The sequence below is a fragment of the Arvicanthis niloticus genome, chromosome 1 (genome assembly GCF_011762505.2).
Source record: "Arvicanthis niloticus isolate mArvNil1 chromosome 1, mArvNil1.pat.X, whole genome shotgun sequence".
NCBI classification, from domain to species: Eukaryota; Metazoa; Chordata; class Mammalia; order Rodentia; family Muridae; genus Arvicanthis; species Arvicanthis niloticus.
The window spans coordinates 76,210,147-76,232,008 of record NC_047658.1 but is presented as its reverse complement, the minus strand read 5'-3'; the positions used below and the strand labels follow the sequence as shown (position 1 = coordinate 76,232,008).

At 36.8% G+C, this 21,862-nt stretch overlaps 1 protein-coding gene and 1 pseudogene across 1 annotated transcript; one reads left to right on the top strand and one right to left on the bottom strand.

The window, feature by feature from the left end:
* Positions 1 to 11,689: 11,689 nt before the first annotated feature.
* On the top strand, positions 11,690 to 14,896 carry LOC117716645 (olfactory receptor 5P67-like). The gene is made up of 2 exons (XM_034513731.2): positions 11,690 to 11,716; positions 13,898 to 14,896. The coding sequence occupies exon 2, from the start codon at positions 13,927 to 13,929 to the stop codon at positions 14,869 to 14,871; it is 945 nt and encodes a 314-aa protein (XP_034369622.1). The 5' UTR covers positions 11,690 to 11,716; positions 13,898 to 13,926; the 3' UTR covers positions 14,872 to 14,896.
* A 3,215-nt stretch (positions 14,897 to 18,111) lies between these two features.
* Positions 18,112 to 21,862, bottom strand: part of LOC117715615 (polypyrimidine tract-binding protein 1 pseudogene) — an 8,072-nt pseudogene continuing 4,321 nt past the window's right edge.

Below are 21,862 nucleotides of genomic sequence, written 5' to 3'. Positions count from 1 at the left end.
GATAAACCACCTAAACAGTCCCATAACGCCTAAAGAAATAGACACAGTATTAAAATCTTCCCACCAAAAAATGTCCGGGGCCAGATGGTTTCAGTGCAGAATTCTTTCAGACCTTCAAGGAAGACCTAATACCAATCCTCTTCAAGATATTCCATCGAATAGAAACAGAAGGAACACTACCCAATCCATTCTATGAAGCTACCATTACACTCATACCTAAACCACAGAAAGACCCAACAAAGAAAGAGAACTACAGACCAATCTCTCTTATGAATATTGATGCAAAAATACTCAATAAAATTCTTGCAAGCCGAATCCAACATCACATCAAAACAATTATCCATCAAGATCAAGTAGGCTTTATCCCAGGAATGCAGGGATGGTTCAATATTCGGAAATCCATCAATGTAATCCACTACATAAATAAACTCAAAGAGAAAAAACCACATGGTCATCTCACTAGATGCTGAGAAAGCATTTGACAAAATTCAACATCCCTTCATGTTAAAAATCTTGGAAAGATCAGGAATACAAGGCCCATATCTAAACATAGTAAAAGCAATATACAGTAAGCCAGTAGCCAACATCAAACTAAATGGAGAGAAACTTGAAGCAATCCCACTAAGATCAGGGACTAGGCAAGGCTGCCCACTCTCACCTTACCTATTCAATATAGTACTGGAAGTCTTAGCTAGAGCAATTAGACAACAAAAGGAAGTCAAAGGGATACAGATAGGAAAGGAAGAAGTCAAAATTTCACTATTTGCAGATGATATGATAGTATACTTAAGTGAACCTAAAACTTCCACCAGAGAACTCTTAAACCTGATAAACAACTTTAGCAATGTGGCTGGATATAAAATCAACTCAAACAAATCAGTAGCCTTCCTCTATTCAAAGGATAAACAGGCAGAGAAAGAAATCAGGGAAATGACACCCTTCACAATAGCCACGAATAAAATAAATTATCTTGGAGTGAATCTAACAAAGCAAGTGAAAGATCTGTATGACAAGAACTTCAAGTCTCTGAAGAAAGAAATTGAAGAAGATCTCAGAAGATGGAAAGATCTCCCATGCTCCTGGATTGGCAGGATTAATTTAGTAAAAATGGCTATCCTACCAAAAGCAATCTACAGATTCAATGCAATACCCATCAAAATTCCAAATCAATTCTTCATAGAGATAGAAAGAGCAATTTACAAATTCATTTGGAATAACAAAAAACCTAGGATAGCAAGAACTATTCTCAACAATAAAAGAACCTCTGGGGGAATCACCATTCCGGGCCTCAAACTGTACTACAGAGCAGTAGTGATAAAAACTGCTTGGTATTGGTACAGAGACAGACAGGACGATCAATGGAACAAAATTGAAGACCCAGAAATGAACCCGAATACCTATGGTCACTTGATATTTGACAAGGGAGCTAAATTCATCCAGTGGAAAAAGGACAGCATTTTCAACAAGTGGTGCTGGCTCAACTGGAGGTCAACATGTAGAAGAATGCAAATTAATCCATTCTTATCCCCTTGCACAAAGCTCAACTCCAAGTGGATAAAGGACCTTCACATAAAGCCAGGTACACTGAAACTATTAGAAGAGAAGTTGGGGAAGACCCTCGAATACCTAGGCACAGGGGAAAAGTTCCTGAACAGAACACCAATGGCTTATGCTCTAAGATCAAGAATCGACAAATGGGACCTCATCAAATTGCAAAGCTTCTGTAAGGCAAAGGACACTGTCAACAAGACAAAACGGCAACCAACAGATTGGGAAAAGATCATTACCAATCCTACATCCGATAGGGGGCTAATATCGAATATTTACAAAGAACTCAAGAAATTAGACACCAAACAACAAAATAACCCCATTAAAAAATGGGGTACAGAGCTAAACAAAGAATTCGCAACTGAGGAAACTCGAATGGCCGAGAAGCACCTTAAGAAATGTTCAACATCCTTAGTCATCAGGGAAATGCAAATCAAAACAACACTGAGATACCACCTCACACCAGTCAGAATGGCTAAGATCAAAAACTCAGGTGACAGTAGATGCTGGCGAGGATGTGAAGAAAGAGGAACACTCCTGCATTGTTGGTGGGGTTGCAAGCTGGTACAACCACTTTGGAAGTCAGTCTGTCGGTTCCTCAGAAAATTGGACATAGCTATACTGGACATAGGACTACCTGAGGACCCAGCTATACCACTTCTGGGCATATACCCAGAAAATGCCCCAACAAATAACAAAGACATATGCTCCACTATGTTCATAGCAGCCCTATTTATAATAGCCAGAAGCTGGAAAGAACCCAGATGCCCTTCAACAGAGGAATGGATACAAAAAATGTGGTACATTTACACAATGGAATATTACTCAGCTATTAAAAATAATGAATTCGAGAAATTCTTAGGTAAATGGATGGAACTAGAAAATATCATCCTGAGTGAGGTAACCCAATCACAAAAGAACACACATGGTATTTACTCACTGATAAGCGGAGATTAGCCCAAAAAATTTGAAACAACAAAGATTCAACTACCAGACGACATGAAGCTCATGAAGAAGAAAGAACAAGTGAGGATGCCTAGGTCTTTCTTAGAAGGAGTAACTAAATAACCAAGGGAGCAAATATGGACACAAAATGTGGGTCAGAATCTGAAGGGGGGGTTGTAGGGAGACCATTCCGTCTGGGTATTCATTCCATGGGCAGTCACCAAAAATAGACGCTGATAGGGATGTCAGGATGGGAAAGCTGACAGCAGCCTGATAAGGCTGTCTCCTTAGAGGTCTCTCAGAGTCGGACATACCCAGAGACAGATACCCACAGCTATCCATTAATCTGATCAAAGTTCTCAATGGAGGAGTTAGAGAGTAAATTGAAGGAACCGTGAACCTTAAGGGCTGGTAGCCCCGTGAGGAGAGCAACAATACCAACCAGCCAGAGCTCCCCAGGGTCTAAACCACCAGCCTAGGAGCACATATAGAGAGACACATGACTCCAGCTGTATATGTAGGGGAGGATGGCCTTGTTGGGCATAGGTGGGAGACAAGATCATTGGTACCCTGAAGTCTGAGCACTGAGGGGGGGGGATCTGAGGGTGGGGAGGGAGGCTGGGGGTAGGTGGGTAAACACCTTCATAGAGGCAGGAGGAGGGGGGATGGGATAAGGGGTTCCTGGGTGGTGGGGGAAATATGGTAAGGGGATAAAATTTGAAATGTAAATATTATATCCAATAAAAGAGGGGAAAAGTAGAAAAGGGGTTAGAACCAACATTCTTAATAAAATGTCAGCCCTCTTTAAAAAAAACCTATCTTGTTACTAAAATTTGTTTTGAGAATTGTATATTGCAGAATGATCAGCCTTGGTGTATCTACTCAACAAGCAAGCTGGGCAGACCTGCTCAAACCTCTGAGGTCCGGGAATTCCATCTGGAGGCAGGGAAAACACAGCATCAGAGGATTGTCAATTTGCTCTCCCCCCCTCACTCCTCTTCTAATATCTCAACGCCCATAATCAGCGTGAAGAAGCTAATGATGAGTCAGCGCCCCTATTCCCTGGGCATGGGGACTAAGGTGGTAAATGTTGGGCTGTCTCTCTAGGGAAAAGTAGTGGTTTTGTCAGAATAGAGAGGATTAGCTAGGGTTTATTGCATAGCCATAACCTATTAGTAGAAATCTGTATAATTAATATCAACATGAAGATATAAATTCTTAAATGGCACCAATTTACTTTGTTTACAAATTTTAAGGTTTTCATTGGCATGAGCTTCTTAGTGATATAAGAGTGAGATGAATATTGTTACTCTCATAGGCATTGTACCAGTATAACACATTTAGGAATACAAAGCTTAGACCCAGTCCTTCTTTAACTTTTTAACTGATTTGAGATGGTCAGCCTGTGAGTTAAGGGACTATAGCAAATTCATGACTTGGAGTTTATTATAAGGGTGTTCTCTATGTTTTATTTAGAAATAGCTGAGTGGAGTTAACAGGCAACAGTCCAGATTACCTTACATGGATAGCTGGTATTCAAAACATCAGAAATCCTTAGAATTGACATGACAAACGTTTCAGTATTAATGTTCATTTTCATTAGAGACCTGTCTGCTCTGGACAGCTCCCTATGTTAAATTCTAAGAAGAAATTGAGCATCCTTGGAGTTACTCCAGTTGTGGTGAGACAGCCACTAGGCAAGAATTGCCACTTTCCTTCTACAGACAAATTACTGTCCAGAAAAGGACACACTTGCAGAATAGTCGACTGATTATATCTGCCTAGACAGAGTAATCAGCTCTTAATAATTCTGCAGCACTAAGGTCTGTCAGATGATCCTGGGCCAGAAGGCAAAAGAACAGATGCTCCAACGTTTTGAAGTAGAGCGAGTGTCCAGGTGTTCAGAATTCTCTATAAATTGGCTAAGTTTTAGAAGCTATGCTTTGTGCTTCCCACAATTATAGTTAACTCAGTCATTCTGGATTTCTGACGGGGTTGAAAACTTATAGCTTTTTACCTTGAGAGAAAAGATTTGAGTGGATGGTCGTCAGCTGACATTCATCCTAAAGCCAAGGAAAAAGCCAGGTTCAGAACTAAGTGTTTTAGTTAGGATAGATGACAGAGGTGCTGGTTAGTCAACAAAAGGATGGACTGGGTATTAGGACTATCTTGTACCTCACTGGTACAAATTGGCATAATTATGCTCTAATTGTATTTTGAGAGAAAAGTTTCATTTTAACAGGAAGGGTGATGTGTAGGAGGAGCTAAGGTGGGAGGAGTACTGAGAGGAAGAAAAGGAGTAAGAAGAGGAGAAGAAGAAGGAGAGGAGAAGCTAGGTGATGAAAGAGAGATAGAGGGGGGAGACAGGGAGGCAGATGTTCATGTATCTCCACCAGTCAAAGATAGTTGATATATCTACATTGGGTAGTGGGTTACACCTCTGATTGAACAATACCAAACTTATAAAGCCTATGATTAACATTTTTTTAAAAAATGTATAAATGCAAAAAGGAAAAGGGGGCATGGGATAGGGGTTTTCTAAGCGGGGGGGGGGGGATGGGGAAAGGGGATGGCATCTGAAGTGTAAATGAAAAATCTAATAAATAAAAAAAAAAAAGAAAAAAAAGTGTATGAGACCAAGGAGATTGAGGACACCAAGAAACAATGCCTTCTAAATACACCAGTACCTGGAAGCATTGATAGGACCTATACAAAATAGAAAGTAGACAGAAGACCCCATCTTAGAGGCTATCTGAATTTGATAACCATTCACACACAAAAAAATTAGTTTTACTAAAATGGAGTCTCACTGGTTATACAAACTTCTTTTGAAGGCAGGCCCAATGCTCAGCATTAGGCAGTCAACACAACCCAAACTTAACAGCATCATAGAAGGATCTTTTCTCCTAATGTATGATCAGTGTATTTGTTTTATTTTATTTTAATTTTTATTCTTTATTTTATTTATTTATTGCTGTTTCTTTCATGCCACTTATATATTATGGGTTCCAATTTGTGGCTGTATGGGATTACTGTGTGTCTGTGTCTATGTGTACTTCTCATAGTGTTTCTTTAACTCTTCTTCTATTTGTTGTCTTCTCCTAATATAATTGTTTGTTTCATTTTATTATTGTTCTTTGAATGCCTGTTTGCTTTCTAAGGATTGACAGAAAGGTTATAGATTCAGATGGAAGAGAAGTAGAAAGGAACTGTGGGGAGAAAGAGAAACTGCAATAAGAGGACACTGTTATTTTAAAAATCCTATTTTCAATAAAACAAAATAAATTTGTAAAAAAAAATCATTTAGCAAAAAAAAAGTTATTAATGTGTTGAGTATACAAGAGAATTTAGATAGGGCATTTGGAATATCGGATTGATGTTCTTTATCCTATTCAATTATTGGAAGGAGGTTCAGAGTTTAAGAGTAAAGAGTCATCTAAAGTGTCATGATAAACACCAATGGAGTTGTGTTACTTCTAAAATTTGCAATGATAGTCATTACTAGAAACTAAAAAAATGAAGAAAGTTTAGAGAAAAAAGTTTAAAGACACTTGCAGGGTACTTGGCATAATTCTAACACCTCTCTGGATGTTTTGACTTTGAATAGAGAGATTATGAATTTAAAGAATACTCCTCTGCTGAGTTTTGATGCTGCAGATACTGCTGATAAAATTATTCATGGCTTGAGGTCAGTATTTTCATTTTGTTTGAAGCATCAAGAATGGCACATAGAGCTTTTTTTATCCTAGGAATATATTTATTCCTGCTCATCATGTGAAAACTTCTTTTTAACAACATCAACATCTTGACAGCCAAAGTACATGAATTGAAACTGAATATGGACCCCTATACAGAGTTATTAATTTAACAGGCTGGCAAGCTAAGGATGGGTAAAATTCTGCCCAGAGCCTTTTTCAACCTAAGATAGAAGTGCTTTGCTTTTGGTAATGCATATTCCATGATGGGTAAGGAAGGGCATTCTTGTCAGAATGACCTAAGACAGGCTCAGTCTTGTTTATGAAATAAAAATGGGGAGAGGCAGAGAGCCTTTGGGGCTCCTTTGCAAGAATCTGACATGGGACAAGGACAAGGAAATGGGCTACTTGGCAGGAATATTACATTGGCCATGACAAGGAAATGGGCTTCAAGCAGGAATCTGACATTAGGCTAGAACAACAACAAAAAAAAAAAACATGAAAAATGACTTTGGGCTAGGACAGAGAAATAGGCTCAATATTTTGGTCATCCTGATAAGCCCTTAGAAATAGTGATCATAGGATTGATCATGGGATTTTTGTTTATTGCCTTGCTTGTTCTTTGACTATTTGTGTTTATTGTCTTGCTTGTTCCTTGACTATTTGCATCTATTGTATTGCTAGTTCCTCTACCTAGAACTGACCTTAATACTTGCATGTAATTAAAATGGTATAAAAGCAAAAAGGAAGAAGGGGGATTGGAAAGGGGATTTAGGGGGGATGATGAAAGGGGATAAGATCTGAAATGTAAATAAATAAAATATTCAATAAAAAATAAAAATAAAGCATCTTCATCCTAGCTGTCTGGAAGTCAGCCTTCTACTAGCAGCCTTCAGATGAAGAAGTAGAATTCTCAGGTCTGCCTATACCATGCCTGCCTAGATCCTGCCCTGTTCTCACCTTGATGATAATGGACTGAAATTCTGAACCTGTAAGCCAGACCCAATAAATGTTGTCCTTATAACAAAAACAAAGAAAAAAAAGAAATGGTATCATATAAGAATATGAAAATAACTAATATGAGAGAACAAGAAACAGTAAAGGAGGTGACTATGCTAAAGCCAAGCTGCACTAAAAAGAATTGTTCTTATGAAACCAATGGTTTACTATTATGGAATTATAGTAACAAGCTTTTTGTTGTTGACATCTTGACAATGGTTATCTTTTATGCAACATATTTTGATCATGTTTTCCTCTCCCCCCAGCTCCTCCTAGGACCTCCCAACCTCCTGGCTCACCCAATTTTCTCTACTCTCTTCTTCCTCTGTCTGCCACTGTGTCTTTTTGTCTCTGTTTGTCTGGCTATATTTTTTTAACTAGCACAGCAGTTAAACCTAGACTATTATCATAACCTTTGTGGGTGCAACTACATATTTTCTTGATGGATGTCATGCTTTTTTCACTGGTGGAAAATCATTTCATGCTGTAAACAACAACAACAAAAACAGAAAGACAGACAAACAAACAAAAGTGGTGGAAATACCATAGACAAAGTAGAAAAACAAGTCTTATTGTCTGGTTAAATGGATGTAATGTGACTCACCAATTACCATCTATACATTTGTATTTACTAACAGAAATTTCTACCATAAGTTTCTTTATCTGTTGTATATTGAAAAGTAGTGACTCAAAACTGGTCAAGATCCAGAGGACAAATGATTGTTATTGTGTCACAATGGCTCACTGCTCAGTCAGATATGGAGAAACACTTCCATCAATATCACTATCTTGAAGCCTCAGAGAATATTCTATAAGGGACATAAAAATGTGAAATCTAGAAGAAGTGGTGTAATGTGGTGTAGTTATTTCTTCTCAATGGAACTATGCCATCTAGGGGGAACAAAGATTCATAAGACCTGGGAAATAATACAATGCTTAATAGCTTGGGGTGTATACAAAATTATAAGACTAAGGAAGCTCAATAAAAACAAGATCCATAAGACCCTTTTCCAAAGTTGTACAGGCAGTTTTATTTACATGGAAGAGAAGATTGGTAGGGAAAACTAAGTGCAAGCTATGTAAGTAATAACAGGAGTTGAGCTTTCATGAGTCATTCTGTTTGTTGCATTGGGCATTCAGTAATGCAGCTTTGATTCAGCCAAGCTCATATAATCAACTTCTCACCAATACTCATGTAAATAAACCAAATAAACTCATTGAGTAATGCAGGGATGGAATAGCTTCTTTGGTCACTTGTCATCGCCATATTTTAGATAAATAGATCTATTGTCATTATTATCAAGAAGTCATACAACAATGTGTCTGTGATTGATATGATATTGTTATATTATCCAATAATTAATAAGAGCATCCCACTGCATATTAATGAAGCTTCTTTGGGCAAAATTCCAAAACTGGTTAAAATTCAGAGAGTAACTGGGGTGTTAATTCCCAATTAATAGATTTTCAATTTAACTGCTGCACCTAACACTCAAGGAACATCACAGATGAGGGAACAGTAAAATATATTAGGCAGAAGTTCAGGATGCTTGGTACTAGATTACATCTTCTAGACATAATAGGAAAATGACACCCATAAAATCTCAACAATTTGATGGAATAAACTAAAACTGAACAAAGTCAATAACTGTTGATATGACAGCATGGGAGGAAGAAATATAATAAGGCCTACTTCTAGTTGAAGAACTACAGGTAATTAATGGGATGCTAACAGAGAATCTGTCCTCTCCAGGGACAAACTCATGATAGGTTATTTAGTCTCAAGTGGGAATATATATATATATATATATATATATATATATATATATATATATATATATCAGCAGCACTAAATGAACTCTGTAGTGCTTGTGGAGGGGTGGGAGGTGTATAAAGCAATAATTTTAAAAAGATATAAATTTGAGAGGGAATTAGGAGGTAAAATGAGGAGGTGGTAGAAGAGTGGGGTAGAAATAATAGGAATAGTCTATCTATATATGAAAATATCAAAATTTAATTAAAAATAATGGCTATAAGTGGGACTCCATGAGATTCTTCTTTCTATTTTTGCCTGAGTATTGGTATTATCACTGTCCATGTCTTATCTAAACTGATGTTTTTGAATTGGTATTATGGGTACAGATTCTCCATCATTTCTAAGAGACACATATGTACAGCTGACTTCCTAGTCCTTTGATTCTTATAACATTTCTATTCTTTCAAGATGTTCACCTAGCCTTCAGTTTGTGACTTGTGTTATAGACATATCCACTGATCTAGGTGCTCTACAATAATTTGATCTCTGTAGTTTAATCAGCTGTGTTTTTCTGTGATAGTCTCATATTACAAAAAGAATGTTCTTTGATATGGAATGACAGCTTTACCTATTTGTAGGTACAAAGATATGCTTTGAAATGCTTTTAGGAATTATTAGCAATCTATGCAGGTCCCCTGGGTAAGTGAGTGTCATCATCTCATACTATATGAGATTATGAATTTTCTACTACCTCTTTTCTAGATCAACATAATTCCTAAAAGCATTTCAAAGTATGACCTCACACATGTTGAACACGTTGCTGCTAGTCTGTTGCTAGAGGCCGAATAAGTCACTTCCAAAAATAAAACTCTCTAATTTATTCTCAAATGCAAAATGATCAACATTGAAATCATATACACAGAGGAAACATTAGGCAAACTGCATAGGTCATGTTTACACATTTATGAACTAGAATAGATCTAATAAGAAAAATCAAAGAGAAAATTAATTATCTTGAGAAGTAGAATGGCATGGAGGAAGGAGGGAGGAAATTAAAGAGAGGGAAGGAGGGAAGTGATATAATTACATGTTAATTAAAATAAATGTATACTGCAAAACAAAACATAAAATATGAAATTAATGATGAATATGACAGTAGGTGCAGCTTCCACATCAATCTCAAAGGCAACTGTTAGGAGAATGTGAAGCAGACTTGCTTCTATACTGCACAAGACATCAAATCAAAGGGTCTGTGCTTAATGAGAATCAACATGTCTGATCTTGATTTTAACAGCATGATAATGCAGTACTGCTGCTGGGATGGCATAATATTTGGGGCTCCTGAGTAAAATGTCAACTCAAATTTGGTAATGTTTCCTCCAAACCTTTTGCCGTATTCTGTATTTAATATGTGCATTTATGGTCTAGTGACTTCATTGACATCTAAATTTCCTAAAAGTTTCAGTTTCGTTAGCTAACTTCAGTGTTTTTCCAGTTCCTATAACTGCAACAAATATTCAACACTTATTTTTGAGAGAAAAGAATGAAAGAACAATTTCCCCATATGTGGTTGAGAAACCTCATTAGAGGCAGTCATATAAACTATTCATCCTATTATCTGATTTGACCTGAACCATAGACTTACTTATACTGATTCTGACATGACCCAAGGATACATTTAGAAATTAGTAAAAATTCACCCTCTTCTCTCATTTGCAAAAGGTGATCACATGTGAGCATGTGTGAGCATGTGTGTGTGCATGCATGTGTGCATGCCTGCATGTGTGTGTGTGTGTTGTGTGAATGTATAATGTATATCAGAGTTCATATGAATTCAGGTGGCTGCATATCATAGTATGCATATGAAGGTCAGACAACAATGTCTCTGTTGGTCCTGACTTTCTACCATTTTTGAAACAGTAACTTTCTTGTCTTGCACCAATCCAAACTCCAGGCTAGTTGACCAGGAAGATTTCAATAATGATTATTTCTCTGTCTCTTCTCTGACAGCAGGGACAGGAGAAATTTTGGTGAAAGTTGACTAATGTTCTGTGTTAAAGCAATTTATCAGATGATATCAAGGGTACAGTGTAGAACTTAATGAAAGTAAGATGCAGGAGAGGTCATCTGACTATGGAGGATCACTGTACCTTCTCTACACCTTTAGAGCATGCAACCTGAGACCAGCTGTCACATGTTTGAGGTACGCATTATGAATTATAAATTCTTACTGAAAACATCCATTGCTTTTTCTATACACTACTTTCTAGGTAGCAATTATTTTATATACTTTCCTATAAAAATTGTGTGTGCCTCAAATAATTATTCAACTTTGTATCTCATCATTCCCTATAGTCACCAAAGTACCTAATAGTTGTTAATAGATGTATGTTACATCAACAACTAATAGACTAAAGAAAAAGTGGTACACATGAATTAAAGAAAGAAGTTCATTTTACCTATGATAATTTGTTATAATGTACATCCAATAATTAGCAAGTAAAAGTGCACCAATACTCACCTAAAGAGGAAAACAAAGATTACTTGAGGTTGACAAACTCATTGAACTTAGTTATGGTTGTGTAAAATGAACTGTTTAGTACTCACTGGGAATGAGATAATGGTCCCTGGTGCTTTAAATTCACACTGGAATCCAGTGCCTGTGCTGGGACTTATTTTTAGAGACAAACAACAACAATAAAGACAGCTCTGCAGGTATAAAATTATAATAACTTTAAGCTTATTACTTCACAATGAATTCTTGATTGAGGAGGTAAGTTTTGAGATTTGTAAGTTTTGAAATTAAGTTTTAAGGTTTATGAGTTATGGTAGAGAAACAAGTCACATGGCATCAAGCAATTCTGCAAAAGGATAAAACAATCAATCTTATAGAATCACCATATATTTCATAGGCAAATTATCCAAAATGATCAGGCATAAAAGTAAGTTTTCAAAGACTTTTTGTTTATTCATCCATTGGTAGGACTAGAATTCAATATGAACTTCAAGTGTGTACACATGAAGCATTTATCCAAAAGGCTAAAATGTGCACTAGCTTTGAAATATTTTGGTGGCTTACATTTAGGGAATCTCATATGCAAAGTCCCACTTTGTTTATAGACTGAATATTGTAGTATAACAGGCAACACTCTGGACAAATGAAAATGTAAATATAGAATTTGGGGGATGAGAGTGATCTGTCCCTTGTTAAGTGAACCTTCTAAACTTATTAATGTCTTAGTTTGGATATTTATTGAGCAGTGTGTTCTGTTGAAAATTATGTGAATTTATTCCATCACACAACAACTAAAAACTACTATGACATTGGGAAAAGAAATGTTTCTTGATGAAAAGTGTATCATAATGTGCTAAATATTATTCAAGTTTGATAAATACATTTATTATTCCAAATTACTTTAAAGAGTGATGATCCACTTAGAATCATTTAAAATGTTTAATGAGCTTACAATAGGAAGTTGCATTTGTTATTAGTGATTGCTCTTCAGCTTCTCAGTTCTAATGAGGAAATTTATCAGTCTTTATTACTTTAACCAAGACATGACCTTACTTACAGAAATGATAAACTAGTGATCAGTGTCACCAACATAGAGCCTCTCTGTAGGTATCAATTGTTGGAAAGCTGAAATGCTACCATGCTATATGTCCATGATTTGTATGTATTCTCAACTGCATTGCCACCCTTTATATTTATATATTATATTTATATAATATATATTTATATTATATTTATATATAAATATAGTGTGCTAAATAAAATAGATTGAGTCTGCTTTTTGTTTATATAAAATTCTCTTTTTAAAGATTTGATATTTTAATTTGTGTGTATGAGTCTCCTCTACATGTACATATATATGAAAACACATGCATGACTAGTGCCTTTGAATATCAGAATAGTGCATTGGTTCCCTAGAACTTGAACTACAAACTTTTATGAGAAACTGTGAGTGCCATTTCCTACAAGTCAAAACATATTCTTTTTATTTATTTTTTAAATTTTTATTGGTTATTTATTTACATTTCAAATGTTATCCCCTTTCCTGTTTTCCCCTCTACAAAATTCCTAACGTACCCCCTGCTTCTATGAGGGAGCTTCCCCACCTACCCACCCACTCCTGCCTCACCACCCTAGCATTACCCCTATGATAGGGCATCAAGCCTCTACAGGACCAAGAGCTTCCCCTCTCATTGAACCATTTCTTAATTCTGTTGCTTGTTATGTATGTTACTTAACTTAAAACTTATTTCTATTTCAAAATAAAAACAGTAACAGATATTAATGGATCACTGAAATAAAAATTTAGAAACACGCACAAAATTTTAAATCCTGTACTGGTGATGTAGAAAGCATCCAATAAAACTTAGCAAAAACTTAAGTCTTCTTTGACTAATCCTATTCTCTTGCATTTTAATAATTTTTACACTTACAACAAATGCATGCTATTAAATCTCATGCTATTGTATATTTATCTGTTCATTTGTGTGAAGAGAATGGTGTTGAAAACATACTATATGTGTGCATGCCGAAGAACAACAATCAGAAGTTGTTTCTTGCTTACCATCATCTGAGTTCCAGCAATCAGGATCTGAGAGTCTGTAGTGAGGTTTAGTGAAGAGAACCTTTATGTGAGAAGCTGTCCCACCAGGCAATGTCTCATAATTTTAAATCTGCAGCTTTAATAAAAATTATGTTTGTTTTACTATAAAAACATAAATAATAGGTAAATATTTATCACATATTTCTAATATTGCTGCTTAGACAATTTTGAAGGTCTTATTTTACACAAATATATAAACAGTGAAAATACTGAGTAAAATTACCATTTTGTCACAATTTTTAAATAATATATATTAGCTTCTGATATTCTTTGTGAATGTATTAAATGCAATTAAGTAAACTATTTTTAAATATCTTCCTGTTCTGTCTCTATCACAGCCTTGATTTGGCAGCAGTTACACTGTCCCATGGCTTTTCTGGAGGATGGGAACCACACTGCAGTGACAGAGTTCATTTTATTGGGATTAACAGATGACCCAGTCCTTAGAGTTGTCCTCTTCACCATCATCCTGTGCATCTACCTGGTGACTGTGTCTGGGAACCTCAGCACCATCCTTCTCATCAGAGTCTCTTCCCAGCTCCATCACCCCATGTACTTTTTCCTCAGCCACTTGGCATCTGTTGACACAGGCTACTCATCTACTGTCACACCCAATATGCTTGTCAACTTCCTTGTGGAGAAAAGCACAATATCCTACACTGGATGTTGTATACAGTTTAGCTCAGCTGCTTTCTTTGGGACAGTTGAATGCTTCCTTCTGGCCACCATGGCTTATGATCGTTTTGTAGCAATCTGCAACCCACTGCTTTATTCCACCACAATGTCCACACAAACCTGTATGCAGTTGGTTGGAGGATCTTATTTAGGGGGGTTTCTTAATGCTTCCTTTGCTATTGTTTCTTTTTTTACTTTTCTCTTCTGTGGATCAAATAGAATCAATCACTTTTACTGTGATTTTGCTCCTTTGGTAGAACTCTCTTGCTCTGATATCAGTGTCTCTGTAATTGCTACCTCTGTATTTTCTGCTTCAGTTATTATTATCACAGTGTTTATCATAGCCATCTCCTACACCTACATCCTCATCACCATCCTGAAGATGCGCTCCACTGAGGGCCGACACAAGGCTTTCTCCACCTGCACCTCCCACCTCACTGCAGTCACTTTGTTCTATGGAACTGCTATATTCATTTATGGAATGCCCAAGTCAAGCTACTCCACAGACCAGAACAAGGTGGCATCTTTGTTTTACACAGTGGTAATCCCCATGTTGAACCCCCTCATCTACAGCCTCAGGAATAATGAGATTAAAGGTGCTCTCAAGAGACAGCTTTGTAAGAAAACCTTTTCTTAGAGTAATCTATTATGAGAAAACCTTTTCTTAGAGTAATCTATTATTATATATATATATATATATATATATATCATAATATATATATATATATATATATATATATATATATACACACACACACATACACACACACACAGTGGCAGTCACCCAAGAGTGTTGTGATGCCCATCTCATTTTTGGTTATTATCCTTCTTGTTAATCTTTATACCCCTCATTTTGTTTTTCTCCTAGTATATATAGATATTTTACATTATTTTATTTTTTTGTATTTTACATATGTCTTTGAGAATCTTATACATTTTATTTTCATAATGACCCATATTCTCCTCAACTTCTCTCAGTCCTATGGCTCTCTCTCCTGTACTTCCAATTCCATGTTTTTTTGCTTTGTCAAATAATATCTGTGCTGTCTGCATACACTCAGATATATAGGAATCCCCTGAACCATAATTAGCCTTCCAGAGGCTAATTTTTCTTCATCTGGTAAATATCACTATCCAATAACTCTTCAACTAGGGATGAGATTTGTAGACATTTCTCCTACCCATTCTTATATTTTATCTGGTTTGAATTTATAGGTGCTAACAGAGCTACCATGAGTTCATATCTACAACATTCTGTTGTCTCCTCAAAACTATGTATTTTGCACTCAACTACCAACTCTGGCCCTTACAATCTTTCCACACACTCTTTCACAATAATTATTGAGCTTGGAGAGGAAAGAAGGTGAATTAGATGTTCCACGTAGAGCTGAGCATTCCACAGTTTTCAATTCTCTGAGCATTGACAAGATGTATGTTAATCACCATCTACTGCAAAAAGAAGCTGTGCTAATGATGGCTGGGAAATGTACTAATCTATAAGTATAATGAAAAGCCATTGTAAGTGGTGCCATACTATGTCCAGTTAGCAGGATAATGGTTGCAGACTCTTCCTTAGGACCTGTGACTTATCCAGAACAGTTTTAGGCCCTAATATATTGTTAGATTTGGGTTTCATCTTATTGAAATAACCTTAGTTTTGGTCAGAAAGTAGTTGATTACACCCATGCCATTTGTGCCACTACAACAGCAATAGGAATGTCTTTTCATATTGGGTAGCTTGGAGAGGTCACATGACAAATATTGTTGAGGATAGCCCTGGCCTTGTATTTTGATGTTAATTCTATTTTCCTGGGAGGGGATGCAGAGGAGGAGTGAGTTAGTACACAGGTGAATTCTAGTGAACCTTCTGCCCACCTTAATTTGTAAAATAAAGGCTAGAGCCAGTGATTGGGCAGTAGAATGGGAGGTGGAGAAATAAAGGTTTGTGGAAAGAGAGAGAGGATGACTGGGAAGGAAGAAAATGGAAGAGGACAATGAAGAAAGAAGATGATGTAGGAGCAGGAGGTGGAAGGACAAGTGTGTGGCTTCGGAAACCCGCAAGTTATAAGGGCTCTCATAGCTGGGGAATAGAATAGTGTAGTGGTGAATCTGCTCAATCTAGGTGTGCATCTTATATTCACAATTATTGAGTTGTGGGGTTTTTTGACCAGTCATAATTGGGTTGGAGAATTACAGCAACATATTTAAAATCATGGTCATAATAGGCCACTCCTACTTTAATATTTTAATTCATTCCATCCACTTCAAAATAGAATCTGGATACTCTTCTATTTTCCCAGTTCCTTCTTGAGTTATGCTTACTTGCTTTTTTCCTCAGATTATTATCAGCATTATTGCTATTATCCATCTGGCCGTGTTTTACCCATTCTTCATATATACAAGACTTTCTTAGCTTTCTGCTCATATATTACTTACCCCATGGTGCTTTTGAAGAGGTCAGCTCAGGAACTTTGGAATGCTTGCCCCACCCCCCAGCCCACCCCAGAAGACAGAGGCCCAGCTCATGAACTTTAGAAATGTCATGGGCCACTTGCCAAATGGGAAAGGCTGATTAACATTCCTCAGACCACAGGGGAGTGAACACACCGGCAGGTGGGGAAGGACCAGAGCACATAGACACAGTCAGCAGGATGGACCAACCCTTGCCACCTACAGACAAGGGAAGTCCTTGCCATGTTATTCCCTAAAGACCAATCACTTTAAAAGTCACACTGTTCTGCCAATCATATTGTGCCTAGTTAGTGTTTCTCTAGTCTACCCCTTAAACTATATAAAACTGACCAAACTGGTTGCCAGGGTTGCTGCCTCTCCTTAGGGTGTAGAACAACCACAATGCATTGGAACAATAAAATTCCTTTTGCTTTTTGCATCAATTCATGACTCCATGTGGTTCACTCAGGGGGTTCCCTTAAGCTAAGGTGCCCAAGAGTCTTACACTTTCTTTTTTCTATTTTTATTGGATATTTGATTTACATTTCAGATGTTATCCCCTTACCCCATTTCCCCCCTCCAGGAACCCCTATCCCATCCCCCTCCTCCTGCTTCTATGAGGATGTGCCCTCACCCACCCACTCCCACCTCCCACCTCCCACCCTCAGTATTACATTTTCGTTGACAGCCTTCCAAGCTAATATCATGCATCTCCACCACATTGCCACAACTACATTTACCACCTCATATCAGTTCTATTTTTTCTTCTTCACCACATTTCTAAGTTTTAAATGTTTGATTTTTTCCTAGGGTACTATCTATTGCAGTATTGACTTCATCAGAATTATTTTATTCAGTAACATCTTTAGTATCTACTAAATAATAATTGTCCTACAATATAATAAATCTCAACATCTAGGTACAATGCTTTAGTGGTTAACCTGTATCTACCAGTAAATCAATTCCAATCTTTGCCACAATATTTCTGAAAGAATTTGAGTTCATGAAGGCAGATACCACTGGTTTTTGATTCCTTTTTCCTTCCTTCTTCTTAAACTATCCTTAAACATGTGAAAAAAAGAGCTAGAAATTTTCATATAAATAATGCAAATTATTGTTTTATACTAGTTATTAACTTATTAGGTCTCAACTATCGAAGCTCAGATAATGTAAAATTCAGAAAATAGTTGAACATTCCATTGAACCTCAGACATACAGATTCAGTGTTAATTGGGAAATAAATTTTTTATGTCCAGGAGATTGGAGTTTACATTACTAAAGTTCTACGGTCTCATGTAGTCAAAAGCACCACAAATTTTGCCTAATATTTTGATGTGTTTGTCAAGTGATAAAGACTAGGAACAAGCTTTCAGGAGAGATTTCTATACAGCTTCCATCACAAGAGTTGTTAATATAGACAAGAGTCTTAGTGGGAAAAGTCAATGTCACCTTGCCTAACAATCTGCTTTGACCTTATGACCTACGTGGTCAAAGGGAAAAAGTCAAGTCACATAAGTGCTTTCTCTCTCTCCTCCTCTCCCCCTCTCCCTCTCTCCCCTTCTCCTTTCCCTCTCCCCCTCTCCCTCTCTCCCCCTCTCCTTTCTCTCTCCCCCTATCCCTCTCTCCCCCTCTCCTTCCCCTCTCCTCCTCTCCCTCTCTCCCCCTCTCCTTCCTCTCTCCCGCTCTCCCCCTCTCCCCCTCTGCTTCCTCTCTCCCCCTCTCCTTCCCCTCTCCTCCTCTCCCTCTCTCCCCCTCTCCTTCCTCTCTCCCACTCTCCCCCTCTCCCCCTCTGCTTCCTCTCTCCCCCTCCTCCCCCTCTCCTTCCTCTCTCCCCCTCTCCCCCATCCCCCCTCCACCTTACCCCTCTCCCCCCTCTCCCCCCTCCCCCTCTCCCCCTCTCCCCCCCTTTCCCTCTCCCCCTCTCTCCCTCTCCCCCCTCCCCCTCTCCACCTCTCCCCTCCCCCCTCTCCCCCTCTCCCCTCCCCCTCTCCCCCTCTCTCCCCCCTCTCACACACAGTGTAATAGAAAAGAAACTAAAGAAATAGACTAAACAGACAAAAAGTAAAAGAGGATAGAATTAAGAATAGAATGGAAATTGGATGGACTGCAGACACAGTTCAGTGAATAAGAGCACATTATACTCTTGCAAAGGACCTGGGTTCAGTTCCCAGAAGCCACATTGTGGCTCACAACCATCTAAAATTCCAAGGCATGGGGATTCAGCACACTCTCTGCTTTCTTTATGAAACAAGTATTCACATAAAAAGTAAAAATTATTCTTAAAAAAAGATGAGGATCAGGCATTGAAGAGAACTGGTCTATGGGAATTTAAAGAATCACTCTTCTTTTTATTCTGGTCTTGAATCTCAGTGTCTGTTCCTATTAAAACAATGGCCACAGTATTAGTAACAAAATTTACTGATACATAATTAGCCTCTGCTTTCCTACTTTATATTGGAATCTCAAAAGTAATATATTTACCATAACTGGACACTGGAAGTTGTGATGCCCCTTCTCTTTGTATTTGTTGGTTTGTTTGTTATTTTCCCCTTTCCATGTCTCTTGTTTCTGTTTTTGATTTTTATTTTTTATTTTTTCCCAATCTGTTTTGTACCATTTTAATTACATGCAAATACCAAGTTCAGTTCTAGGTTGAGAAACTAGCAGTACAATAGGTGCAAATAGTCAAGGAACAAGCAAGACAAAAACCACAAATAGTCAAATAACAAGCAAGGCTATTTAAAAAGTCCCATAATCAGTCCCATGATCACTCTCTCTAAGGGCTCATCAGGATGACCAAAATATCTGAGCCTACTTCTTAACCCTAGCCCAAAGTCATTTTCATGCCTGAAGCCAGCTACTTTGTTCTAGCCTAAGATTTAGATTCCTGCTTATAATTACTTTTTTGTTCTAGCCTGATGTCAGATTCCTGCCTGAAGCCCATTTCCTTGTCCTTGGCCAATTTTCTGTCTCCTAATATTTTTCCATCTGTAATTCCCTTGTTTTATAACTTCTCTATATGATTTACAAGGTCTGATTTACATAATCTCTGACTTCTGGTGACACAGAGTCTTCTTCCTAGTCAATCTCCTGGAATTATACGTGTTGATATTTTCTAAATACTACTAACCATTTTATTACCTAGCATGAATCCTTTCAGTATGTCTGAATAAATAAATATATCTTCACATGGAACTTATAACTTCTGAAAGCCTATGTTCAGTGGACAGCATCTGTCACCACTTTCTTTCTTCCAACAAATTCTCATCTTATATCTTTTTCAATACTGAGTAGATATTCACAGAATGGCTCTAGCTTTGACAATCACAGGAATGATTATAAAACATTGAAAAAATAACTATACCCTTTACCCACTATTACCCCATATTTAATGCTTCACAAATTTCCTCCACATACCCTGTTTTTACTAATCTGCTATTTCTAATGTTGTTGCTCATGCCTCAATTTTCCTAATCCTGCTTTTATCTAGTCCTATTGTAAGATTTTGTTTGTGTGCATTATTTTCTAGAAAGTACTATTTTATAAAGCTGGTGGAGAAAAATGTACCCCATTTGGGTTTAGTACTTTCATGTTGCATTTAAATACATGTTACATTTAAGTACCTAAATACCTCTAGAAAAGGAAACACATGAGTTTATACTATGTTGAGACACTCTAGAATCATATGAAAACTTGATAATTTTATTATTCACACAATACCTGTTGCTCAAATAAATGCTCAGTAAGCAGTCAAGCTGAATTGAAATATCTTAAACTACACTGTTAGAACCTTGTTTCTCAGTGATGTGCAAGATGCTTGTCTAGAGAGAAAGAGACAGCCTATCTTTCCCAGGTCATATACTTCTATGTGACTATTGTACTCCTCTCTATGGCTAAGAATTGGAATTTTATGCCAATATCTAAAGCAGGAATTCAGACATTTGTACTCTGTCTGTTGAGGCAGATGTGGAATTTGCACCCTGATATGTGTAACCTCTTTCCTTGTCTTTTTCTGTTTTCGTATGTTTTTCAATTAATTGTGTGTGTGTGTGTGTGTGTGTGTGTGTGTGTGTGTGTGTGTGTGAATTTAGGTCATCAAGCTTGGTGATCATTTTACTCAGTGAGCTATCTTGATGGCCTAATTTATTTTGATATCTTCTATATTTTAAATAAGCATTAAACTGAGAGATTAAAAGCATAAGATGACTATCCAGCACCTCATACTTCTCCTAATTTAATATACTTCACTTCTTTTCAGCCTTGCTTAGCATCATTTATTAAAAATATTGCATACTTTCCTCAATAGTGAAATATGAATAATTTCCATTTGAGTAGATTATAACTTCAAAACTCAATTACCTAAAATAAAAATAAATATAATAATGGAAACAAATCAAGTTTTCCAAGATTTACACACCTCCAAGTATTGGTACAACATAGACTATCTTTGCACATAGTCTCTCCAGAAGATATACACAGTGTAATATTGGGCAAAAGATTAATATTAAAAGCACAGTGCATGGATGATGGAATCAAAAGACTTAAATCCACACTGATTTGGACAAACTTTTGTATCTCTGCAAGATGATTTTCTCACTGATATTTTCTCATCTGTGAATTGGAGGAAAGTTTTAATGACAAGTCATTAGACTTATTGTGTAAATTAATTGTAGAAGTGGAGTTTATTAAAACACTTTCTCTGTGGTAAATATTAACCTTGGAAAAACTTATGAACAAGGATTTGATACTGTAGCTATATCAATGAACAAACTATTTGTAAAATAAAACTAATTATATTACTTCACCAAATTGTTGTGTTTGTGTATAGAATGAATTTAGAATAGATCTGGCACACAGCAAGGGCAAATTATTGTTTGGTACATGATTTTTAAAGAGAAAATTTTTTTGATATCTGCAGAAAATCCAAATTTAATACAAAATCCATTTTAAAGACTTCAAAAGAGCATTCAAAGAAACACAAGTTTGAAAGTAAGATTTAGAATGAGAAATACAATATTAAGTATCACATGATAGACATTAAAAGTGTCATAGATAAATAAAATATTATGAGATTCTTCAAAGAACAGGTTCTATGAATATATTCTGACAGTTGCCTTCCTCAGGGCCTCTTTTACATCTCTGTTCCTCAAACTATAGATGAGAGGGTTCAACATGGG